Here is a 26,601-nt window from a genome sequence, read left to right as displayed (position 1 = left end):
AGGCCCTCTCCCTTGCCCAGGTGGTGGCTACCCCGAGGAGCCCCCCCCTTGCCTGCCTGCATCGCTGAAGAGACCCCTTGGTCTCCCATTGAAAACTAAAGGAAACCCGACGCTTGTTTGCACACTGCACCCGGCCGCCCCCGCGCTGCTGAGGGTGTACTTTCTGTGTGGACTTGTGTCCCCCCCGGTGCCCTACAAAACCCCCCTGGTCTGCCCTCCGAAGACGCGGGTACTTACCTGCTGGCAGACTGGAACCGGGGCACCCCCTTCTCTCCATTATAGCCTATGCGTTTTGGGCACCTCTTTGACCTTTGCACCTGACCGGCCCTGAGCTGCTGGTGTGATAACTTTGGGGTTGCTCTGAACCCCCAACGGTGGGCTACCTTGGACCAAAAACTGAAACCTGTAAGTGTCTTACTTACCTGTTGAAACTAACAATAACTTACCTCCCCCAGGAACTGTGAAAATTGCACTGTGTCCACTTTTAAAACAGCTTATTGTGTTTTATATGAAAAGTATACATGCTAAAGTAATGATTCAAAGTTCCTAGAGTACTTACCTGCAATACCTTTCAAATAAGCTATTACATGTAAAATTTGAACCTGTGGTTCTTAAAATAAACTAAGAAAAGATATTTTTCTATAACAAAACCTATTGGCTGGATTTGTCTCTGAGTGTGTGTACCTCATTTATTGTCTATGTGTATGTACAACAAATGCTTAACACTACTCCTTGGATAAGCCTACTGCTCGACCACACTACCACAAAATAGAGCATTAGTATTATCTCTTTTTACCACTATTTTACCTCTAAGGGGAACCCTTGGACTCTGTGCATGCTATTCCTTACTTTGAAATAGCACATACAGAGCCAACTTCCTACAGGACTCCTGTGTACATTGTACTACAGGTGTGTGTCAGCAGAACTCCTGTGAACCGGATAGGATTCCTGTGTCAATAGTCCGTACTGCAGGTACCAGTCAGCAGAACTTGTGTTGACCAATAAGAGGAGGCTGGTGTCCGCACTCCATGTTTGTCAGCAGAACATCTGTGGACCTAGTAGAGGACTTGGTTGTCGTTCATCTGTACTCCAGGTATGTGTAAGCTGAAAATTGGTGAACTCAGGAGAAGAGTCGGATGTCCATAGTTCATACCCCAGTTAAGTGCCAGCAGAACATCCGCGTATCAGTGAAGGATTCTGGTGTGTCTAATTCATATCCTGTTTACCTGTCAGCAGTACATCTGGGGTCGAGGACAATGACTCAGGTCTCCATAGTCCGTTCAATAGCCACACATCAGCAGTACATCTGGGGTCCAGGATGATGACTTGGGTGTCCATAGTCCGTACTCTAGGCAACTGTCAGCAGTACATCTGGGGTCCAGGACGATGACTCAGGTCTCCATAGTCCGTACTCTAGGCACACGTCAGCAGTACATCTGGGGTCCAGGATGATGACTCGGGTGTCCATAGTCCGTACTCTAGGCACATGTCAGCAGTACATCTGGGGTCCAGGACGATGATTCGAGTGTCCATAGTCTGTACTGCAGGCACTTGTCAGTACATATGTGGTCCACAAAGATGACTGGTGTCCATAGATGGTGCTCCAGGTACCGCTCAACAGGACCTCTTTGGTATGAGAGGACTTTGGTGCCTATAGTCTGTACTCCAGGTACCTGTCAGCAGAGAATCTGTGGTATGAGGAGAGGACTCTGATGTCCGTAATCCGTACTCTATGTACCTGTCAGCAGGACATCTGCAGTATGAGAGTACTTTGGTGTCCATAGTCTGTACTCCAGGTACCTGTCAGCAGGATGTCTATATTATGAGGTGAGGACTCCGGGTACCTGTCAAGGACATCTGTGATCTGAGGAGTGGACTCAAGGTACCTGTCAGCAGAGCATCTGTGGTATGAGAAGAGGACTCTGACATCTGTGGCTGTACTCCAGGTACCTGTCAGCAGAGCATCTGTGGTATGAGAAGAGGACTCTGACATCTGTAGCTGTACTCCAGGTACCTGTCAGCAGAGCATCTGTGGTATGAGAAGAGGACTCTGACATCTGTAGTTGTACTCCAGGTACCTGTCAGCAGAGCATGTGTGGCCTGAGGAGAGTGCTCGAGTATCTATAGTCCGTGCTCCAGGTACCAGTCAGCAGGACATTTGTGGTCTGAGGTGAGAACTACAGGTACCTGTCTGTAGGACATCTATGGTATCAGGAGAAAACTCTGATGTCCGTAGTCCGTACCCCAAGTACCTGTCAGAAGAGCATCTGTGGTATGAGGTGAGGACTCTGGTGTTTGTAGTCCAGTCTGTATGTTCGGGGCAGCGCGACATCTGTGGTCTGAGGAGAGGACTCTTGGTACCTGTCAGCAGGACATCTGTGGTCTGAGTTGAGGATTCCACGTACCTGTTTGTAGGACATCTATGCTCTGTACTCCAGGTAGCTGTCAGAGGACATCTGTGGTGTGAGGAGTGGACTCCAGGTACCTATCGGCTGTACATCTCTGGTCTGAGGAGTGGACTTCAGGTACTTGTCAGCAGGACATGTGTAGTCTGTGGAGAGGACTCCGGGTACCTGTCAGCAGGACGTCTGAGGAGTGGACTCCAGGTACCTGTCAGAGGACATCTGTGGTCTGAGGAGAGGACTCCAGGTACCTGTCAGCAGGACATGTGTAGTCTGTGGAGAGGACTCCGGGTACCTGTCAGCAGGACGTCTGAGGAGTGGACTCCGGGTACCTGTCAGCAGGACATCTCTCGTCTGAGGAGTGGACTCTAGGTACCTATCGGCTGTACATCTCTGGTCTGAGGAGTAGACTTCAGGTACCTATCAGCAGGACATCTGTTGTCTGTGGAGAGGAGTCCAGGTACCTGTCAGCAGGACATCTCTGGTCTGGGGAGTGGACTCCAGGTACCTGTCAGCAGGACATCTCTGGTCTGAGGAGTGGACTTCAGGTACCTGTCAGCAGGACATCTGTTGTCTGTGGAGAGGAGTCCAGGTACCTGTCAGCTGGACATCTCTGGTCTGAGGAGTGGACTCCAGGTACCTATCGGCTGTACATCTCCGGTCTGAGGAGTGGACTTAAGGTACCTGTCAGCAGGACATCTGTATTCTGAGGAGTGGACTCCAGGTACCTGTCAGCAGGACGTCTGCGGAGAGGATTTCAGGTACCTGTCAGCAGGACATTTCTGGTCTGAGGAGTGGACTCCAGGTACCTGTCAGCAGGACACCTGTGGTCTGAGGAGTGGACTCCAGGTACCTGTCAGCAGGACGTCTGAGGAGAGTACTCCAGGTACCTGTCGGCAGGACATCTGTGGTCTGAGGAGAGGACTCCAGGTACCTGTCAGAGGACATCTCTGGTCTGCTGAGTGGACTCCAGGTACCTGTCAGCAGGACATCTGTAGTCTGTGGAGAGAACTCCAGGTACCTGTCAGAAGACATCTGTGGTCAGAGGAGTGGACTCCAGGTACCTGTCACCAGGACACCTGTGGTCTTGGAGAAGACTGTTCACATCGGTGAGCTGCGGAGAGTATGTGGGTCAAGCGGTCGGGCAGGTCTGGCCACCTGCATCTACGCCCAGTGACAAATGTGTAGTTTGTAGCCATCTGAAAAGCTGTTGCAAACCTCCAAAAATATTCTATAACCTCGGCTGCTGTTGTGAATGGGCTCTCTGACCACACTCGGGGCGGGGTCAGTCCGACAGGGGCCTCTCAGACTCCTGACCCCCTGGGCACAGACTGTCATTCCTGGCAGGTGTCCCAGATCCATGCCTGGTGTGCTGCTCCAGTCCAGGGTTTTTCATTTGAATTCTGGGACCTGTAGTTTAATAGAATAAACGAAACAAGTCCGAGAATTCAGATTAAAAACCTGGACTGGATCAGCACAACACGCACGGACCTGGGAACCCTGGCCGGGCTGCGTGACAGCAGAACAGTGGTGTGTGAATGTGCGGGGCTTTCTGAGCCTTGTTAAGCGTCCTTTGTTAACTCTTAAACACTCCTAAGGGGCCAGGCCTTCTTCCCCTCTTATTCTTGAATTGCTGTAAAGGTAGGGAGTGTGCGGGGCCACGCACCCTCCCTTGGGCTCTCCAGAGAGCAGAGCGGCCCAGCCCTGGGACCCGGGGCTGGTGTACAGCGCCCAGACGCCCGCACCGTGTTTGCAGCAGGTGGGCGGTTTGGAGCGGGGATTGGTGTGCTGTGCTTCCAGATGTGAGAGCCTGACCCTGCTGATGCGGTCATGAGCATCCTGGGAGGATGATGTCACCGGCCCATGATTGTTACCTGCTGGACCACACGTGGTTCTGCGCCTAAAGGAAGGAGCCTGGAGGCTGTGAGCGTCAGACATGGGCCGCGGCTGACATCTGCTGACCGACACATGGGACTGCAGCGAGAGGAGTCCAGATCCGAGACAGGTTTCTCTCTCTGCCAGACATCTCCTGGCTGGCACGTGGGACTACAGTGAGAGGAGTCTAGAATCTGAGACATGGTCTCTGTCAGACATCTGCCTGCCACGTGGGACTGCAGTGAGAGGAGCCTAGAATCCGAGACATAGGCTCTGTCAGCCATCTATATCCAGACTGACACGTGGGACTGCAGTGAGAGGAGTCCAGAAGCCGAGACATGCTCTCTGTCAGACATCTCCTGGCTGGCACGTGGGACTACAGTGAGAGTAGTCTAGAATATGAGACAGGGTCTCTGTCAGAAGTCTAGAATCTGAGACATGCTCTCTGTCAGACATCTCCTGGCTGATACGTGGGACTGCAGCGAGAGGAGTCTAGAAACCGAGACATTGCCTCTGTCAGACATCTCCAGGCCGAGGACTCTAGAATCTGAGACATGGTCTCTGTGCCAGACATCTTCTGGCCGAAACGTGGGGCTACATTAAGAGGAGTCTAGAAACAGACATGGTCTCTGCACCGGACATCTCCTGGCCGACACGTGGGAATAAAGCGAGAGGAGTCTAGAAACCGAGACGTGATCTCAGTCAGACATCTCCTGGGCGACACGTGGGACTGCAGTGAGAAGAGGCTTGTTATTTAAGAAACAGAGAGATAGCTCTGTGTCGGGCATGGCCCGCTGCTGCCACCTCCTGGCTGACACCGGGGACTGCAGTTTGAGTCCAGATGTCTTGAATGAGACGGTCACCTGCTTTAATTTAGGACATGGCTGCCATCTGGTAAGGCTGCAAGGGAAGGAGTGTCGATGCTGTTGTAGGAAGTGGAGGTAGATTGTGCCACCGGCTATAGAATAACACGGATGGTGTCATCGGCTGGCAGGCATCTTGGAGTGGTAGAGGAGCGCTGGAGGACTCGTTGTGTGAGAGAGGCTGGCCTTGGTACCCAGCTGTTTCTTCGATCTCTCCTGGAGGAAGGTGGCACCCTGCTCAGTGTGCAGACTTTGTGTGGGCGGGGTCCTGTGAGCACCCTCCTCCACACACCGCTCCCTGGCCTGTACCGCCCTGGCCCTTTACACTTGGTGAGTCCTACACCAGCTTGTGGCAGTGAAATGCACTGTTCCTCCTGCATCTTCAAGCTGGGGCTCAGCCATGCAGGGGGTGAAGCGTGAAGCCCCTTCCCACCCGATCAGGTGAGTAGCCACGCTTTACAAAGACTGATTGATTGATTCTCACATAACCCCGCCCTAGCACAGGGGTGGCAGTGCCCCTACTGGGAGACATTGCATGTATTTGTCTGTCTTCAGTCAGTTGTGCAGAGTTTTGTCAGGTGTTTAACAACAAAGAGGCAAGTAAAACCGAGCAGGCTCTGTGTGACTCTGGTGCCTCCATGATGGATCAGTCGGTATGTGAGATCATGTTTGAACAATTGTATCGTCTGACGCATTCCAGCGACCGGTGCTGGCAGAATGTCACCATGCTGTACCTTGTGGGTACATTGGTCAGCCCATATATGGCTAACTCATGATAGTATGACTGTCCGGGTACCCGTCAGCGGGCACTGCTTCTTTAGCGAGGAAGGGGATGTGTAGGAAAGTGCCCTCTTTCTTGGCATGGTTACCCCCATTTTCTGCCCGTTGTCAGTGTGTTTGACTGTGTTCACTGGGATCCTGCTAACTAGGACCCCAGTGAAGATGCTCTCTCCCTTTAAACTTGGTTTCTTGAGCCACTTACACCCCACATTTGGCATACTGGTGCCCCCATGTAAGTTCCTACTATATGGTACCCAGGTACGTTAAGCAAAATGTTCTAAGGACTTGGGGCAGAATCATTAATTTAGCAGTTGGTGTATTCAGAAATTGCCACTGGTGCATGATTAAGGGTGCATCAAAAAGCAAGTAAAAACTGAAGACTTAACCATCATACCTCTGGGTGGATTGTACAGTAAATGCAGTGTGTGGCTTTAACCTGTCTTAATTCACCGAAGGTGCTCGCAGCTTGTGGTGGCTGACATAGTGACGGGTTAGCCGTAAACAGGGGTGGTCAGAGGGGACAGACAGTCTGTAGGTGAGCAAGACAGTACAGGACCCAAGCCTTGTGTCATGTCGTTATTACTTAACCTCCCACCACATATGAGAAGTTCTGTCCCTTCCCGGACACCTTCAAGAAGCGGGTCAGCAAGAACACCTTCTTTGTGTTGGTGCGGGTGGTGGACGAGCTCTGGTAAGTGCCTTTATTTTCTTGCGAGTCTAACGTTTCGCTCTCAAGTCACCTCATCGAGGCATCGGTACACAAGCCCCCCCCTTTACTGGCACACCTGGGCCTATTCTGTCCTTCTTTGAAGGTCCCCTAACTGTGCAGGCTGAACAACATACAGTGGCGCAGAGCTCATTCCTTCGGCCTCACTCCCTCTGGCTGCAGTCGCGCCATGTGTCAGTGGTCGAACATTGGTGGGTGATGGAGCCAGTGCCCACTTTCACAGAGTGTACCGCCTGTATGAAGGGCTTCTGTGCCTCCCTCCCTGGCACAGTCACCCTCCCTGGCACATTGTCACTATCTGTCAGTAAGGCCTAGGGTTATGTCTGCTTGGTGATGTGTGACTGGGCGAACATGGTGGGTGATGGAGCCAGTGCCCACTTTCACAGAGTGTACCTCCTGTATAAAGGGCTTCTGTGCCTGCCTCCCTGGCACAGTCACCCTCCCTGGCACATTATCACCCTCTCTACAGTAATGCCTAGGTTTGTCTCTGCTTGGTGATGTGTAAGGTTGTATAATGGAGAGTTGTAGTTGGTGTCTCAGGCTCCACCCTGGCACTCAGCTAGCACGGCCTACCCAGTAATTAGTCTGAACCGCCCCTTACATCCATTGCACCCCGCAGTACCCCCCTTTAACCGTGGAGCCTTCCTTGCTGCAGAAGCACTCCTGCTGCGACAGCTTCCAAGGTGGTAGTTTTCTTAATTCGAGGGCGGGCCCAGGGCAGGCTTGTGAGGACTTGAAACCTGCAGTAGACACGACATCACATTGTGAAGCTGACTCAACATGTTCTTTGGTTTTCATCTTCTTCTCTTGTCCGCCTCTCCCCAACCTCACTTCCTAACCTGCTCTGCCTACTGCCACCTTCGTGCACTCATTCTCTGCACTTCGCCACCTACCTCTCTGCCCTCCTATCACCCCTCTCTCTAACCTATCCGCTCTGCCTTCTTGCCCCTCTCAACACTCCCCACCTCTGCACCCTTCCCCACCTCTGCACCCTTCCCCACCTCTGCACCCTTCCCCACCTCTGCACCCTTCCCCACCTCTGCACCCTTCCCCACCTCTGCACCCTTCCCCACCTCTGCACCCTTCCCCACCTCTGCACCCTTCCCCACCTCTGCACCCTTCCCCACCTCTGCACCCTTCCCCACCTCTGCACCCTTCCCCACCTCTGCACCCTTCCCCACCTCTGCACCCTTCCCCACCTCTGCACCCTTCCCCGCCCCTCTGCACCCTTCTCCACCTCTGCACCCTTCTCCGCCCCTCTGCACCCTTCTCCGCCCCTCTGCACCCTTCTCCGCCCCTCTGCACCCTTCTCCGCCCCTCTGCACCCTTCTCCGCCCCTCTGCGCCCTTCTCCGCCCCTCTGCGCCCCTCTGCACCCCTCTCCGCCCCTCTGCACCCCTCTCCGCCCCTCTGCACCCCTCTGCACCCCTCTCCGCCCCTCTGCACCCCTCTCCGCCCCTCTGCACCCCTCTCCGCCCCTCTGCACCCCTCTCTGCCCCTCTGCACCCCTCTCTGCCCCTCTCTGCCCCTCTCTGCCCCTCTCCGCCCCTCTCCGCCCCTCTGCGCCCCTCTGCGCCCCTCTGCGCCCCTCTGCGCCCCTCTGCGCCCCTCTCCGCCCCTCTCCGCCCCTCTCCGCCCCTCTCCGCCCCTCTGCGCCCCTCTGCGCCCCTCTGCGCCCCTCTGCGCCCCTCTCCGCCCCTCTCCGCCCCTCTCCGCCCCTCTGCGCCCCTCTCCGCCCCTCTGCGCCCCTCTCCGCCCCTCTGCGCCCCTCTGCGCCCCTCTGCGCCCCTCTCCGCCCCTCTGCACCCCTCTGCACCCCTCTGCACCCCTCTCCGCCCCTCTGCACCCCTCTCCGCCCCTCTCCACCTCTGCACCCCTCTCCACTTCTGTCCATCGCTGCACCCTTCCCCACCTCTGCTCCCTTCCCCACCTCTGCTCCCTTCCCCACCTCTGCTCCCTTCCCCACCTCTGCACCCTTCCCCACCTCTGCACCCTTCCCCACCTCTGCACCCCTCCCCGCCCTTCTCTCCCCTCCGCCTCCTTCACGCCCCCTGCATCCTCTTCTCTACTTTCTGCTCTCTTTTCATCCTTCCTCTCTGTAACCTTCTCTTCCACCCCCTCTCCTCCTCTGCACCCCGTTCATACCTCCTCGCTGTACCCTGTTCTCCCCTCACCACCCCTCTCCGCCTCTGCACCCCTCTCCTCCGCATCCTTCACACCCCCCTGCATCCTCTTCTCTACTTTCTGCGCTCTTTTCATCCTTCCTCTCTGTAACCTTCTCTTCCACCTCCTCGCTGTACCCTCCTCTCCCCTCTGCACCCATCTCTTCGCTCTGTTTGCTCTGATTTCCAGCCTAGTGGAGCTGACGGATGACATTCTGAAGCAGCTCATGGAGCTGGTTTTCCATCTGGTTTGCAACGGGGAGCTCAGTCTGGCAAGAGTCTTGAGGAAGAACATCTTGGATAAAATGGAGAACAAGAGGGCGCTGCGCTATGCCAACTTTGCCAGCAGGCCCCTGGCTGCCAGGGGCGTCGCCGCCAGGTAAGGTGGATAAATGAGGATGATTGGGTAAGGAGTACAGAGGCAGGAACTTTAGATTCTCACTCTTGGGGCATGGCAGCTTTGTAAAGCAGGGTCATAGATGAAACTGATGGATGAAGATGTGTGTAGTGCACCCCCACGCTGTGGCACTTTAATGCCAGGCTAGGCATGATAACCCACACCCTGTTCCCATGCCCTGAGAAGGCAGGTCTGCATTGGTATTCTGCCCGCCTGCAGCACTACTTCACATACATGCTTGAGACTGACCTGCATTGGGGTTTCGCTGTATCAAAACCGAAACTACTGGTAGCACTGCACAAGTTTTATTTTAGGTAAATCTGCATTGCATTTGTGGGGCAGTTTGACCACCTGAAAGGCAGGGCTGGGCAGTTTTTTTCTTTTGAGTTCAGCACTGTACAAAGTCTCCTTGTTGAGTAATGCTGCAAAATGATGTCACTTGAGGTTAGCAACGGGTTTGAGGGTAGCACTGTTTGAGGATTGAGAGTATCACTGCATGTAGATTGCATCACTGCATGACAGTAGCACTTCATGAAGATTATGTTTAAGGACAGCACTGCATGATTGTGCTTGAGGGCAGCACTGTATGATGATTGTACTTAAGGCAGCACTGTATGATTGTGCTTGAGTGAGGGCAGCACTGCATGATTGTGCTTGAGTGAGGGCAGCACTGCATGATTGTGCTTGAGTGAGGGCAGCACTGCATGATTGTGCTTGAGGGCAGCACTGCATGATTGTGCTTAACGGCAGCACTGTATGATGATTGTGCTTAACGGCAGCACTGCATGATTGTGCTTGAGTGAGGGCAGCACTACATGATTGTGCTTGAGTGAGGGCAGCACTGCATGATTGTGCTTGAGTGAGGGCAGCACTGCATGATTGTGCTTGAGTGAGGGCAGCACTGCATGATTGTGCTTAAGGGCAGCACTCCATGATTGTGCTTAAGGGCAGCACTCCATGATTGTGCTTAAGGGCAGCACTCCATGATTGTGCTTAAGGGCAGCACTGCATGATTGTGCTTGAGGGCAGCACTGTATGATGATTGTGCTTGAGGGCAGCACTGTATAATGATTGTGCTTGAGGGCAGCACTGTATGATGATTGTGCTTGAGGGCAGCACTGTATGATGGTTGTGTTTGAGGGCAGCACTGTATGATGGTTGTGCTTGAGTGAGGGCAGCACTGTATGATGATTGTGCTTGAGGGCAGCACTGTATGATGATTGTGCTTGAGGGCAGCACTGTATGATTGTGCTTGAGGGCAGCACTGTATGATTGTGCTTGAGGGCAGCACTGTATGATGGTTGTGCTTGAGGGCAGCACTGTATGATGGTTGTGCTTGAGGGCAGCACTGTATGATGGTTGTGCTTGAGGGCAGCACTGTATGATGGTTGTGCTTGAGGGCAGCACTGCATGATGGTTGTGCTTGAGGGCAGCACTGCATGATTGTGCTTGAGGGCAGCACTGCATGATTGTGCTTGAGGGCAGCACTGCATGATTGTGCTTGAGGGCAGCACTGCACGATTGTGCTTGAGGGCAGCACTGTATGATGGTTGTGCTTCAGGGCAGCACTGCATGATTGTGCTTCAGGGCAGCACTGCATGATTGTGCTTCAGGGCAGCACTGCATGATTGTGCTTGAGGGCAGCACTGCATGATTGTGCTTGAGGGCAGCACTGCATGATTGTGCTTGAGGGCAGCACTGCATGACGATTGTGCTTGAGGGCAACACTGCATGACGATTGTGCTTGAAGGCAGCACTGCATGACGATTGTGCTTGAGTGAGGGCAGCACTGCATGATTGTGCTTGAGTGAGGGCAGCACTGCATGATTGTGCTTGAGTGAGGGCAGCACTGCATGATTGTGCTTGAGTGAGGGCAGCACTGCATGATTGTGCTTGAGTGAGGGCGGCACTGCATGATTGTGCTTGAGTGAGGGCGGCACTGCATGATTGTGCTTGAGTGAGGGCGGCACTGCATGATTGTGCTTGAGTGAGGGCGGCACTGCATGATTGTGCTTGAGTGAGGGCGGCACTGCATGATTGTGCTTGAGTGAGGGCGGCACTGCATAATTGTGCTTGAGGGCGGCACTGCATGATTGTGCTTGAGGGCGGCACTCCATGATTGTGCTTGAGGACAGCACTCCACGATTGTGCTTGAGGACAGCACTGCACGATTGTGCTTGAGGACAGCACTGCACGATTGTGCTTGAGGGCAGCACTGCACGATTGTGCTTGAGGGCAGCACTGTATGATGGTTGTTTTTAAGGGCAGCACTGTATGATGGTTGTTTTTAAGGGCAGCACTGTATGATGGTTGTGCTTGAGGGCAGCACTGTATGATGGTTGTGCTTGAGGGCAGCACTGTATGATGGTTGTGCTTGAGGGCAGCACTGTATGATGGTTGTGCTTGAGTGAGGGCAGCACTGCATGATGGTTGTGCTTGAGTGAGGGCAGCACTGCATGATGGTTGTGCTTGAGTGAGGGCAGCACTGCATGATTGCTTGAGTGAGGGCAGCACTGCATGATTGCTTGAGTGAGGGCAGCACTGCATGATTGCTTGAGTGAGGGCAGCACTGCATGATTGCTTGAGTGAGGGCAGCACTGCATGATTGCTTGAGTGAGGGCAGCACTGCATGATTGTGCTTGAGTGAGGGCAGCACTGCATGATTGTGCTTGAGTGAGGGCAGCACTGCATGATTGTGCTTGAGTGAGGGCAGCACTGCATGATGGTTGTGCTTGAGGGCAGCACTGTATGATGGTTGTGCTTGAGGGCAGCACTGTATGATGGTTGTGCTTGAGGGCAGCACTGTATGATGGTTGTGCTTGAGGGCAGCACTGTATGATGGTTGTGCTTGAGGGCAGCACTGCATGATTGTGCTTGAGGGCAGCACTGCATGATTGTGCTTGAGGGCAGCACTGCACGATTGTGCTTGAGTGAGGGCAGCACTGCATGATGATTGTGCTTGAGTGAGGGCAGCACTGCATGATGATTGTGCTTGAGTGAGGGCAGCACTGCATGATGATTGTGCTTGAGTGAGGGCAGCACTGCATGATGATTGTGCTTGAGGGCAGCACTGTATGATGATTGTGCTTGAGGGCAGCACTGTATGATGATTGTGCTTGAGGGCAGCACTGTATGATGATTGTGCTTGAGGGCAGCACTGTATGATGGTTGTGCTTGAGGGCAGCACTGCATGATGGTTGTGCTTGAGGGCAGCACTGTATTATGATTGTGTTTAAGAGCAACACTGCTTGAAGAATGTTCTTGAGTGAGGGCAGCACTGCTTGAAGATTGTGCTTGAGGGCAGCACTGCTTGAAGATTGTGCTTGAGGGCAGCACTGCTTGAAGATTGTGCTTGAGGGCAGCACTGCTTGAAGATTGTGCTTGAGGGCAGCACTGCTTGAAGATTGTGCTTGAGGGCAGCACTGCTTGAAGATTGTGCTTGAGGGCAGCACTGCTTGAAGATTGTGCTTGAGGGCAGCACTGTATGATGATTGTGCTTGAGGGCAGCACTGTATGATTGTGCTTGAGGGCAGCACTGTATGATGATTGTGCTTGAGGGCAGCACTGTATGATGATTGTGCTTGAGGGCAGCACTGCATGATTGTGCTTGAGTGAGGGCAGCACTGCATGATTGTGCTCGAGTGAGGGCAGCACTGCATGATTGTGCTCGAGTGAGGGCAGCACTGCATGATTGTGCTTGAGTGCAGCACTGTATGATGGTTGTGCTTGAGGGCAGCACTGTATGATGATTGTGCTTGAGGGCAGCACTGTATGATGATTGTGCTTGAGGGCAGCACTGTATGATGGTTGTGCTTGAGGGCAGCACTGTATGATGGTTGTGCTTGAGGGCAGCACTGTATGATGGTTGTGCTTGAGGGCAGCACTGCATGATGGTTGTGCTTGAGGGAAGCACTGCATGATGGTTGTGCTTGAGGGAAGCACTGCATGATGGTTGTGCTTGAGGGAAGCACTGCATGATGGTTGTGCTTGAGGGAAGCACTGCATGATGGTTGTGCTTGAGGGCAGCACTGCATGATTGTGCTTGAGGACAGCACTGTATGATGATTGTGTTTAAGAGCAACACTGCTTGAAGAATGTTCTTGAGTGAGGGCAGCACTGCTTGAAGATTGTGCTTGAGGGCAGCACTGCTTGAAGATTGTGCTTGAGGGCAGCACTGCTTGAAGATTGTGCTTGAGGGCAGCACTGCTTGAAGATTGTGCTTGAGGGCAGCACTGCTTGAAGATTGTGCTTGAGGGCAGCACTGCTTGAAGATTGTGCTTGAGGGCAGCACTGCTTGAAGATTGTGCTTGAGGGCAGCACTGCTTGAAGATTGTGCTTGAGGGCAGCACTGCTTGAAGATTGTGCTTGAGGGCAGCACTGCATGAAGATTGTGCTTGAGGGCAGCACTGCATGAAGATTTTGTTTCGGGGCAGCACTGCATGAAGATTGTGCTTGAGTGATGGCAGCACTGTTTTAAGATGTTTTTTGACAGTACCGCATGAGACCTGTGTTTGAGGGCAACACTGCTTGAAGATTGTGCTTGAGGGCAGCACTGCATGAAGATTGTGCTTGAGGGCAGCACTGCATGATGATTGTGCTTGAGGGCAGCACTGCATGATGATTGTGCTTGAGGGCAGCACTGCATGATGATTGTGCTTGAGGGCAGCACTGCATGATGATTGTGCTTGAGGGCAGCACTGTATGATGATTGTGCTTGAGGGCAGCACTGTATGATGATTGTGCTTGAGGGCAGCACTGTATGATGATTGTGCTTGAGGGCAGCACTGTATGATGATTGTGCTTGAGGGCAGCACTGTATGATTGTGCTTGAGTGAGGGCAGCACTGTATGATTGTGCTTGAGTGAGGGCAGCACTGTATGATTGTGCTTGAGTGAGGGCAGCACTGTATGATTGTGCTTGAGTGAGGGCAGCACTGTATGATTGTGCTTGAGTGAGGGCAGCACTGCATGATGATTGTGCTTGAGTGAGGGCAGCACTGCATGATGATTGCGCTTGAGGGCAGCACTGCATGATGGTTGCGCTTGAGGGCAGCACTGCATGATGGTTGCGCTTGAGGGCAGCACTGTATGATGGTTGCGCTTGAGGGCAGCACTGTATGATGGTTGCGCTTGAGGGCAGCACTGTATGATGGTTGCGCTTGAGGGCAGCACTGTATGATGGTTGCGCTTGAGGGCAGCACTGTATGATGGTTGTGCTTGAGGGCAGCACTGCATGATGGATGTGCTTGAGGGTAGCACTGCATGATTGTGCTTGAGGACAGCACTGTATGATGATTGTGTTTAAGAGCAACACTGCTTGAAGATTGTGCTTGAGGGCAGCACTGCTTGAAGATTGTGCTTGAGGGCAGCACTGCATGAAGATTGTGCTTGAGGGCAGCACTGCATGAAGATTGTGCTTGAGGGCAGCACTGCATGAAGATTGTGCTTGAGGGCAGCACTGCATGAAGAGTGTGCTTGAGGGCAGCACTGCATGAAGATTGTGCTTGAGGGCAGCACTGCATGAAGATGTTTTTTGACAGTACCGCATGAGACCTGTGTTTTAGGGCAACACTGCTTGAAGATTGTGCTTGAGGGCAGCACTGCATGAAGATTGTGCTTGACAGCACTTCTGTCAGAATCTTGCGTGAGGTTAGCACTATGGGCATTTTGTATGAGGGACCTCTCATAGGTCTTTCTAGGTCTTGTACTTGAAATTAGTAATTTGCTGGAGGACAGTTCTGAGATTTCCATTTTTTTAAGATCTATGTTGTATAATTTTGTATGAGGGCAGAATTGCATGACAATGCTGCTTGATGGAAGCACTGCATGCATTTTGGACAGTAATTCTACATGAATTTTTCTTAAAAGTGGTCCTGCATGTGCTCTACTTGAGGGCAGCGCTGCATGAAGGATTTGCAGGAGGGCAGGCGTCGCATGAATGATTCATAGGAGGGCAGCGGTGCATGAAGGATTTGCAGGAGGGCAGCTCTGTATGAAGAATATGATGGAGGGCAATTACTCTAGGAGAATTTGCCAGAAGGGTGCTGTGCATAGGTGTTGCTCGAGGAAAGCACTGAATGAGTTTTGCTGGAATGCTCCATAAGCGCTGTACTTGGAGATGGCACCACTCAGGTGGGTATTGCTTCAAGGCTGCACTGGATGAGGTGTTTGTTTGAGGACAGCTCTGCATGGGATTATTGGTGTAGGGGCAGTACTAAATGGGTTGTACCTCATGTCAACACTGCATTAATTCAGCTTGAGAGCAGAATAGCACTGCATTCTGTTTGTTTGGCTAGCAGTGCCCCGGGATTCTGCCAGTGTGAGACTGTCTCTGTATCCTGTCCATAGATAGCACTCTGTTCAGGTCCTAGGGCTGTTCTACATAGGAAAATCCTTCATTGGTATTTTGTTGGGCGGAACGTTGCGTGGACTGATGTTTCTCCTCTTCTGTTTCAGACCGGGCACTTTACATGACTTCCACAGCCTTGAAGTTGCTGAACAGCTGACCCTGTTGGATGCTGAACTCTTCTACAAAATTGAGGTATATGAACACAGATTAAATGGGGGGTGCAGTTGCATTGAGTCGTTGCCACAGGCGTCTCATGCTGCTTAAATGGAACATTGACTTGAGGCCAATAAAATGCTGGCACTTAGCATCGGTAATGGGTCCTGCCCTTCCTTGGCAGGGAAAGAGTCTTGCCTATGAGTAGGAACTAAAAACTTCAGTTGTAGTCCATCAAAGCTGTATTCACTCTTGCAAACTACTAACCCTCGTCCAGCACACCATGGCCTCTTTCCTGATGCCTTTAGAGTTGCCTTCAAACTTTCTGCTGACTCCCTACCTCCACACACTAAACCGCAGCTCATCTGGTTTGATGTCAGACTATGAAAAACCATAGGGGCAACTAAAAGTATATGAGGGATAACAAAACAAGGTGAGAGAAGTTGAAATTTGCCATCCTTTGTTACTTTCTTTATTTCCTTTCATCTCAACATTGTTATACTGCTTTCGTTAGGAGTTTAATCTTAGGAATAGATGTCATTTATTTGCTTCTGAAAAGATAATATAATTGTAAAAGAGGAGGCGAAAATTAAGAGACCAGTGACCAAGAAGGAATATGAAGTATTAAGAGGATCCATGGTGATTAGCTAATCGGAATGAAGAGTACAGGGGGCTGTAACTATGCATTAATGGAGGAGAAAATTTAGAATTGATGGAGACCTGCGCCTCTCCTGATGTCATAGATGCTGCCGCTGTAGCAACACAAGGTTTGCCTGAGTGTGTTATTTGTGGCATCTCCATCATGTTTGCAGGTTTGGGTTGGTGTTATGCACACACTTTCTCCATAGTCTAGGTCCAGTGCACCATACCAGCCATCAGTGCCCATTAGTAGGTTGACCAGTGTTGCTTCTGCCCAAGATCCTTTGAGAACTGCATTTTACCTTTAGTGTTTGATCTTAAAACTTCTGGTCATGTTTGTGCTTCTCAGTCCCCTCCTCCATACTATAAACGTTTGTCATCAGGTGGCCTTGCACAGCCTCCCAGAGTCACTGACACCAGGTTTTGGAGCATGTCCACATACTAGCAGATGGCAGCAGCCTCAGTGTGTTGGTGTTAGACTTGTTGGTAGCCTTTAACCAGATGGATCACTCCGTCTTGTCTAGCCTGTCGTACCATGTAGGGATCCGTCGGGTAGCTTTGAGGTATACTTGAACATATTTCACCGGAAAAACCCAGCTGATAAAACTCTGCTCCTGCACCCCTTTGAGTCCAGCTCCAAAGGGATCAGAATTGGGATTACAAAAGGGCCCATTCCTCGTTCAATTGCTTTTCAACTTAAATATGAGGTTCTTGGTGGATGTCATATGATGCTGTGTGTTTAGGTCTGCGTATTTGCTAAATGACACATTTTTGCAAAATAAATATCAGTTAAATTTTTTATTTTGCATATCTCGGACTATGGTGCTTTTTGTTTTGTGAGAAATTCACCTAAAGTTTTTAAATAGCTTAAAAGAAGTGTGCCTTAATTCAGAGAGGCATAATTATAAAGGAGAAAGCTAGTTGTAGTAGGTTTTCCTGTATCCTACTCTGTTGGAGACCTGGGATTACAGATATACTTACCTTCCCCTTTTCGAGAGAGAGCTGTAGTATGCATCTTCAAATAGTGTAGGACTCTCATTGCCTTCTGGATGACTAAAATCCTCTTTTTAAACCCTTCTAAAACTGTAGATGCTTGTAAAATAAAGAACAGTGCTTTGGTCTCAGAAGCCTGGTCGCGCAGATACATAGTTTGGTCGCAAGTAGATGTTGAGGGCTTGCTCCATAGTCAGCAGCGGTCACCAGGAGCTGTTCTGTTGAGATGGAATTGCCATAACTGACTTCCTACGTGGCATTTCCACAACAAATGTCCACAGTTAAATGCATTTTGTGGTTTGGGCAACAGTGCAAAAACTGCAAAACTCAGAGGCTCTGGTGCTGCTGGGACTCAAATGTTACTGTTGCTCCTCAGCTTTACAAGCGACACACCGGCTACCAGTGGAGAAACAAAATGTGTTCCTGCTAGCTGCATTATCTGGCAGGCATCTTAAGAGGGTCCTTGCCAGTTAAACAAAAATACACTTACCTATTTATATATTAACAAGGTCTGAAAAATCTGCATCGCAGTACCAGATGATGGTGCTGGGTGTTAGATGCCTTTTTAGGTCGATTGCTCCTGCATTCAAACCTCCAATATCACTCCGTTGGTACACTTGGCAGGAAATATCTTACTGTCTCCTTTGTGACAATGGCCCTCAGGGGGAGAGCAGGTGTTCTTTCGAGGCAGGAACGAAGTCCCCCAGGGCTCCTTGGTGGCAAAGAGCACAATCCAGGATACCCTGGGTTTAGTTGATATTCAGTACTAAATTGCCACAAGGATGCCCCATCCAATCAGAGGGCACCATCCAAAAAGAAGGGCATGTTCCTTTGATGTTTACTATGCCCTGTCAGTGGAAACACAACAGTGCCATTTTCACTCTAGCAAGGCAGGTGGTCCCATTGACGAACATGGAGTTTTACTAGCCTCCACCCTCAGTGCCAACTTCCATTTGGAACCACCAAAGATAATACTTAAAGGTATCAAAGTAATCATTGCATTAAATCTGACTCACTGCTAAGATCAGGAAGAGAAAAGTGACTTTAGAAAGTCAACACTTTGTTTGTGAAACCTCCGGTAACCTTTCCTGACTTTGTGCAGGAGCTATCATTGAGAGGGCATGCTGCCCTCCTTCTAGGAAGTGTGAAGCGCTCCCAGGAACAGGGAACAAAGAGAATTATTGGTGAGAAAAGGTGTGGCCTCCTCCAGTAGGATCACCACCTCGTGGTGACTGTCGATGCCCCAGCTTCAAAGAGTCTACCGCCCCACTGAAGCAAATAGCGATCACACCTTCACCTGCCCACTCCTTTGTGTAGGCAGACAGGCTGCCGTCCCCTCCGGAAGGGGAATCTGTTTGTAGGAAGCTGGCCTGGAGTGTGATGGGTACCTAAGATACTTACACCTTATACCAGGTCCAGGGATCCCCTATTAGTGTAACGTAGGAAAGTACCCTCTTTCTTGGCATGGTTACCCCCATTTTCTCCCTGTCAGTGTGTTTGCCTGTGCTTACTGGGATCCTGCTAACCAGGACCCCAGTGATTATACCCTGTCCCTTCTAACTTGGTAACTTGTACAATTTTTCACCCCATATTTGGCATACTGGTGCCCCCATGTAAGTCCCTAGTATATGGTGCCCAGAGCCATTAGGGTACCAGGGGATCCCCCCTGGGCTGCATCATGTATTATGCCACCCATGGGGAGCCCATGCAAAGTGTTATACAGGCCTGCCATTGCAGCATGCATGAAAGGGTGCATGCTCCCTTTTTTCACTACAAGTCACTGCACCAGGTCACATATAAGTCACCCCTATGGCAGACCCTCCTAGCCCAGAGGGCAGGGTGCACGTACCTGTGTGTAAGGACACCCCTGCACTAGCAAAGCTGCCCCCACAAACTCCAGTGTCATTTTCATGTAAATCGTGAGTGCGGGGACGCTATTTTCCGTGTGTACAGGACATAGGTCACAACCTATGTTCCACTACATAATGGTAACTCCGAACCTAGGCATGTGTGGTATCAAACATGTCAGAATCATACCCCAATACTGTTGCCAATATTGGAAGTATGATTCCATGAACTCTGGGGGCTCCTAAGAGGACCCCCAGCATTGCTCCTACCAGCCTTCTAGGGTTTTCCAGGCAGCCCCAGCTGCTGCCACCCCTCAGACAGGTTTCTGCCTTCCTGCTGCTTGACCATCTCAAGCCCAGGAAGGCGGAACAAAAGATTGCCTTTGGGGGAGTAGGTAACACCCGCTCTCTTTGGAAATAGGTGTTACATGGCTTGAGAGAGGTAGCCTCCCCAAGCCACTGGTGTGCTTTGAAGGGCACATTTGGTGCCGTCTGTGCATAAACCAGTCTACACCAGTTCACCTCCAGTCCCTGCTCTGGCACTAAACTGGACAATGGAAAGGGGAGTGACCACACCCCTGTCCATCACCACCCTAGGGATGCTGCCCAAAGCTCCCCAGAGGGTCCCTGGGTTCTGCCATCTTGAATCCACGGTTGGCAGGGACCTCTGGGAGCATCTGAGTGGCCAGGCAGGGGACGTCCGAGCCCCCTCCTGATAGATGGTCACCTGGCTAGGTGACCAATCTCCCTTTCAGGGCTATTTAGGGTCTCTTTTGGGTGGGTCCTCAGATTTGGCTTGGAATATTCCAGCAGGACTCCTCTGCAACCTCCACTTCGACTTCTAGCCACTGGAACCGTGACTGGACCCTCCAGGAACCAGCAATCTGCTTCCACAAAGAAGACTTTTCTTGCAACATTGTTTCCATGGCTCCTTCCAGCTTCTGCAACATTTCCCCGGCTGTGCATTCTCTGAGGGTGGCAAGTCTTCAGTCTGCATGAGAAGGAAGAAGGAATCTCCCTTGGGGTGGAGGAGTCACTCCTCTGCATCCGCAGGCACCAACGGCAATGACGACCGGCTGCGTGGATCTCCTCTCATCCTGAGCTGTGTGGATCCTACATCACGGGTGGGGGTCTGGAGTAGTCCTCTTGGTCCTCTCTGCCAGCTGTCCAACTTTGGTGGAGTTCAGCCCTTGCCTTCCCACGCAGGACAGTACCCCTGTGCACCGCATCTCTTGCAGCTGCCAAGGCTTGTTTGCATCTCATCCAAGGGATCTTCAGGCTGCTTGTAGCCCCAGCCCTCCTTCCTGTGACTCACAGCCCTCTGCGTGGTTCTTCTGCGACGTGAGACCCTTCTTCAGTTGTGCTGCGTGGGCTCTTCTGCGACTCCTGTGTCCCCCTCCTATGGGAGCTGCCTCTGCTCCTGTGGGCTCTCTGTGTTGCTGAGGGTCCCTGTGACTCCCTCTCTCTCCCCCCCCCCCCCCCCCCCCCCCCCACCTTTCCCTGTTGGTCCCTGGCAGCTCCACTCTCCGCCAACTGTGACATTTGCCTTTGCCAAGGCTTGTTTTTTTTTAAATTCCTGCACCTGAACCCAACTGCAATTCTCCGTCCAGCATGGGACGTCGACTCCATCCCTCAGAAACTATTCACCGACTCCAGGGATGCAGTTCTGACCTTCTTCACATCACCGTCGACCAACTCCTGCATCCACAGCAGGGTGGTTAGTAGCTCCTACTCCTCCTGGACTCTTCTGTGACTTCTGGACTTGGTCCCCTTCTTCCACAGGTCTTCCTCTTCAGGAATCCACCTCTGGTTTCTTGCAGTCTTGTCTAGGTGTTGCATTTTCTTCCCTTCTGGGTGGTTTGGGGAAACTCTAGTAATTTACTCCTTTCCTCGTTGTCTCTAGGGGGCACTGTAGTACTTACCTTTGGGGTTTCCTAGTACCCCTAGCTCCACTCTACACATTCCACTTACCTAGCTGGGGGGTCCTGTGTTCGCATTGCTCTTTTTTAGTAGATGCATTTGGCTCCCCCGAGGTCACTATTGTCTAACTGCATTTGCACTGTTTTCTATCACTTTCTACGCCTATTGCTGATAACTAGTGTATATATTTGGTGTGTTACTTACCTCCTATTGGAGGGTTGCCTCTCTAGTACTTTGTGGTATTGTCACTAAAAATAAAGTACCTTTATTTTTGTAACAGAGTGTTTTATTTCATCTGTGTGAGTCCTGTGTGACTACATTGGTATTGCATGAGCTTTGCATGTCTCCCTAGATAATCCTTGGCTGCTCATCCACAGCTGCCGCTAGAGAGCCTGGCTTTTAAACACTGCCTACTCTACACTAATAGGGGATACCTGGACCTGGTGTAAGTACCTTAGGCACCCACCACACACCAGGCCAGCTTCCTACACCTTTGCATAACCAGCTTTCCAAGAGGAGTGTTTTACTATGCTTGGTACCTCCCAGGGGTGTGCCTAGGATTCCACATCTTAGCAGCAGGAAGGTTTCTGTTGTTCCACCTCAGGCAGCTCTAGCTTCCCCTAATGATGCTTGCAGCCCATCGGCAGCTCAGTCAGACTCTCTGGCCAATTCTCTTCTCTTGTCAAATGCTAAGTGTGCTCAACCGAAAGTACACCTTGTCTCCTGGAATGTGGCAGGACTTAAATCGAAATTATTGCTGCCCCACTGGAACGCCCTGATGGACTCTTTTGAAATATGCATCCTGCAGGAAACCTAGCTTATTGAACCAGCCTATAAACTGGACCATGCAACCTACCATCTTTCTGCAATTCCCAGTAAAGGGGGCCGTCCATCGGGGGGGGCCTCCTAATATGGGTGAAAATTGCACTTCAATGTTCAGTGAAATGGTTGCCTATAGATAGCCTTGATATCCTAGGCATTAGCCTCAAGGGGCCCGGTATAACTGCCATTGACACATTTAACATCTATGCCAGGGAACAAGAGGGGCCAATTATTGTGCCACCTTGCAGTCTCCCAAGAATTGACCCCCCCCTTATCGTAGCAGGGGATTGCAACGTCACGTTTGGACCCCTTGGTTTGAGTGACGTGTGATTACCTGGAAGACAACGACATTTGGCACATACCTAGGCTTGAGCTCCCACCTGTGAAGAAGTGGTACCTGGACGCTTTGCAGCTGAACGCCCTGTCCCTTGGCCTAGGTCTTAGGGCATTCAACGGAAGGACAAAGTCTGACAAGCATGCTTCCTATACGTTTAGTGGCCCACAGGGGAAGAGCTGCATTGATTATATCTTGATCGATCTCAGACATTGGTTTCTAGTGGACAACATGGTAGTTAGGAATCGAACCAACAGCGATCACAACCCCCCTTTGCCTCAGCCTAGAGTCCCTATGGGAAAGGGGGCAACCTGTGCCCACTTCTGACCAATTAACCAGGGAGGTACAGTCTTCGAACAACAGACGCCATATAAGATGGTGTAAGGTTGCCCTCCATGACGATATCCTCTGTAGCATTAGCCAAGATCGGATTTCTTGCGTGACATCAATGCCTAAGCTGGCAAAGGAGGAGGGGAATCATTCCATGCTCTTAAACATTCATACTGGGTTCTTTAAAAGACTAGAGCAGTCATTTACCATGCCAACTCCTCAACTCTCCCTCAGATCAACACCCAGTGATGGAGTCCCGTGGTTTAATCGAGAATGTTGGCTGGTCCGGGCTAACTCAGGGCAATTAAGCTGAAAGATGTTTCCCTCATTAGGACCTTGCGGAAAAAGTACAAGCTGACACAGAGCAAGGCCAGGCGGGAATCAGACGAGTAGAGATGGAGGTTTATCAAGGATGCCTGTGACCGCAAAAATTCCACATCCTTTTGGTCTTTGGTAAGCAGTGGCAGCCACGGGGGAGCCGCCCCCTCTGGCAAAAATATCCAACCCTCGGACTGGTTACATCATTTTAGTTCCCTTTACAGTGTAGAGAGCCAATTTATGACCAGTCCTGTTCCTTCCCCTGTTATACAGCTGTTGGGATGGTCTGTTCAATCTGAGTGATATACATTACTCTATTAACAACCTAGTATGTTCCAAAGCTACTGGCCCGATGGCATCCATGGTGATCTTTTCCTGCTTCACAAAGATAATTGGGCCTAGTACATTTTACTGCTATCCAAAGCAATTGCCAGGGGAGTACTGATTCCCGAGTCATGGAGGGGCGCTGAGGTAATACCTATCTATTAGAAAGGCGGTAGGTCCTCACTCAGTAACTATAAGCCTTATAGACACAATACAAAAGGTATTCCTCTGTGCTCTACTATCTAAAATCCACAACTGGATTACTGACAATAACATCTCATCACCATTTCAGGCTGGCTTCAGGTCCAAAACGAGCACTATCGACCAGGTTTTCCGTTTCTTGCTCTTGTACTGGAAAGTTGTGATCAGGAGGGGGAGTCTCGATGTAGCCTTCATAGACCTGAAATCTGCGTTCGACTTGGTCCCCAGAGGCAAACGCTGGGAGATGCTCAGTGACATGGGAATGCCTCCAGCGATATTGGCCATAATTGTTCATCTCCGTGAAGCCAACTCTGCTAGAGTATGTCGGGGGAGGCATGGTCAGCTCACCAATCCAATAAGGGTAGCAAGGGGTGTACGGCAGGGATTTGTTTTGGCTCCAACCTTTTTTTCTTTATACCTGTCCCAAGTTGTCCAGCATCTCACCTTCCAACCCTCGGACGCTCCAGCCTTAGGAATGGATACAATTGTGACAATTTTGTTCGCTGATGACACCTTGTTAGTGTCCAAAACTCCAAGAGGACTCCAACTGCTATTGAATCGTTTCAAAGATTTTTGCTTCCTGAGAGGGATAGAAATAAATACATCCAAAACCAAGTTTATGGTGATCAACCCGCATAAATCCTATAGGGGGTATCCCTCTCTGGGAGGTTCGAAACTAGAACACATCAAAATCTTTGAATACCTTGGGTTTAAACTGTCGGACAAAATGTCCTGGAAAACCCATATCAACTCCATGTCTGTAGGAGGCTGGCCTGGCTTATAGTGGGTACCACTATATGTAGTTCACGTGTGTAATGGTGTCCCCCGCACTCTCAAAGTCCGGGCTAGAGCCAGGGTGCCCTCACACTTATTAACTTTGCACCTAACCTTCACTAAGTGAGGGTTAGACATATAGGTGACTTATAAGTTACTTAAGTGCAGTGTAAAATGGCTGTGAAATAACGTGGACGTTATTTCACTCAGGCTGCAGTGGCAGTCCTGTGTAGGAATTGCCTGAGCTCCCTATGGGTGTCAAAAGAAATGCTGCAGCCCATAGGGTTCTCCTGGAACCCCAATACCCTGGGTACCTAAGTACCATATACAAGTGTTCCAGTATGCCAAAGAGAACTGGTAAAGTTAGTCACTAGCCTGCAGTGGCAATTGTAAAAGCAGAGAGAGCATAAACACTGAGGTTTCGGTTAGCAGAGCCTCAGTGACACAGTTAGGAACTACACGGGGAACATATATAGGGCTCACTTTATGAGCACTGGGGTCCTGGCTAGCAGGATCCCAGTGACCCAGGCAAAAACAAACATGCATATAAGTAAAAATGGGGATAACGTGCGAGGCAAGATGGTACTTTCCTACAACGTCCCTGAAGTTCAGCCAACTGGTCGGGGTTCCCTTGAGGGAGCACCACTCTTCTACTACCAGACCTATAGCTGCAGCCATTAATATTATGACATGAAGTCCGTTCGCTCAGCACTTTACGGGGCGGAACTTTGGGGATTTGAGAATGTAAATGACCTCACTCGCACTGAACATATGTTCTTGAGAAAGCTTGTCTTTGCCCCCAAGTACCCAGCTCCTTCCCCTGTTCTTGTTTGTGGCTCGCAAACCACTTGCAGCAACAGCCAAACTCAGACCACAGAATTATGGCCAGTCCTGCACTGTCCTCTTATGCCGCCGCCTTTAGGGAAGTCTGTTTGTTGGGCACATTTTAAAAGGCTGAGTAGATCAACTCAGTTAAATCATCTTTGATCGCCATTGGGTTGGGAGATTCATGGTAGTGCCTCCCTTCAGGGCCTCTACCTTCTAAAGAAAGGGTGAAGTCCTGCTATTAGAAATGGGTGGTGCAGTCCGCGTTTCTCCCTTCTGCTGTAGCGTGATTAACCAGCAAGCTGTTGGAGCCTTATCTCAATGGTATCTCAGAGCTGAGCGATAGGAAGCCCTTTATGCAATTTCGATTTGGCTGCCTCCCCCTTAATACATTCACTTCTAGATGGCAGAACAGGGCTTCCCCCAACTCGCACTGCTCTTGCTGTAACTTATGCCAGGAGTCCACTGCTCATGTTTTCTTTGCATGCCCTTCCTATGCTTCCCCCTGAAGGAAATGGCTTGCTTCAACTTGCAAACAGTTGGGGACTCATGATTATGCCATAGCCATGAGGATTTTAAAATCAGACACCAGCTTATCTATTGCTGTTGTATTTGCTAAGTTCCTTGAAGGCATGTGGTGTATTAGAAGGAAGTTTGCCATCCCCATTTCGTTGGCGCTTCTCTTGGTGCCAACATTGCCCGCAGAGCGTATTACTACACTGTTCCAAAAGCTTTTGATAACAGAAGACGTGTTTTGTGAAAAGAAAAAGTTAAGGTGAACTTTAGTGCTGTTCTCTTAGCAGAGCACCTCCTCAGAATTTAGCAGTTAAACTGCTTAGTGGAGATCTTAGGTTCTGACGCTGTTGCAATGCCTGAGGAACATTGCGGTCATACAAAGTACGTGATTTGGAGGATAACCACCTCCTTCTTAGTTAATATAACAATACTGATTTAAATCTGGACTTAAAAAATGCGGATGACCTGGACACTTAGCAGAGGAAGTGTGCCTTACACTCAGGCCCTTTTTCAGAGGCAGTATCCTGATTTAAGACTCCGGTATCAGAAAGCCAAGCAATTGATAGACATATAGATGCAAGAGGCCTGCTCTGAGTGGCCCCTACTCTTTGTCCTGTCACCTGAAAGTCAGGTTGTCCAAAAGCCCTCTTTGAAGCAGAACCAGAATGCCTTCCCATATGGTGCATGTGACGGCGCTGAAGAGCTGTTGCTGTGAAATCATTTACTGAACCTGTCTGAAGCCGAGACAGAATTCATAGGAGTTATAATCCACAGGAACGTTATGTTCGATGGCATCTGTCGCTGTAGATACGCATGTTTTGCAATAGCTCGCCATCTGGTGTTGGGCCGGAGTGTTACAAGTTGTTTTTCTTCGAAGAAGTCTTTCGAGTCACGGGACCGAGTGACTCCTCCTTTTGTGTCCATTGCGCATGGGCGTCGACTCCATTTTATATTGTTTCTTTTCCTCCATCGGGTTCGGACGTGTTCCTGTCGCTCCGAGTTTCGGAACGGAAAGATAGCTAATTTCGGAAGATTTTCGTCGGTATTGTTGC

The 26,601-nt window shown here is 50.7% G+C and overlaps 1 protein-coding gene across 7 annotated transcripts in view; it reads left to right on the top strand.

The window, feature by feature from the left end:
- The window catches only part of RAPGEF1 (Rap guanine nucleotide exchange factor 1), a 432,768-nt gene that overhangs the window by 383,222 nt on the left and 22,945 nt on the right, over positions 1 to 26,601 (top strand). For 6 of the 7 annotated variants that reach the window (XM_069237096.1, XM_069237093.1, XM_069237095.1 and 3 more), the window contains 3 exons: positions 6,523 to 6,611; positions 8,999 to 9,187; positions 15,661 to 15,745. In XM_069237096.1, coding sequence (XP_069093197.1) covers positions 6,523 to 6,611; positions 8,999 to 9,187; positions 15,661 to 15,745 — 363 coding nt within the window. Of the gene's footprint in view, positions 1 to 6,518; positions 6,612 to 8,998; positions 9,188 to 15,660; positions 15,746 to 26,601 lie in introns of all 7 variants that reach the window. The other variant, XM_069237094.1, reaches the window with a different exon arrangement.

Source organism: Pleurodeles waltl, chromosome 6, assembly GCF_031143425.1.
Source record: "Pleurodeles waltl isolate 20211129_DDA chromosome 6, aPleWal1.hap1.20221129, whole genome shotgun sequence".
NCBI lineage: Eukaryota > Metazoa > Chordata > Amphibia > Caudata > Salamandridae > Pleurodeles > Pleurodeles waltl.
The sequence above is the reverse complement of the archived record's forward strand: the minus strand, read 5'-3'. Positions and strand labels throughout refer to the sequence as shown.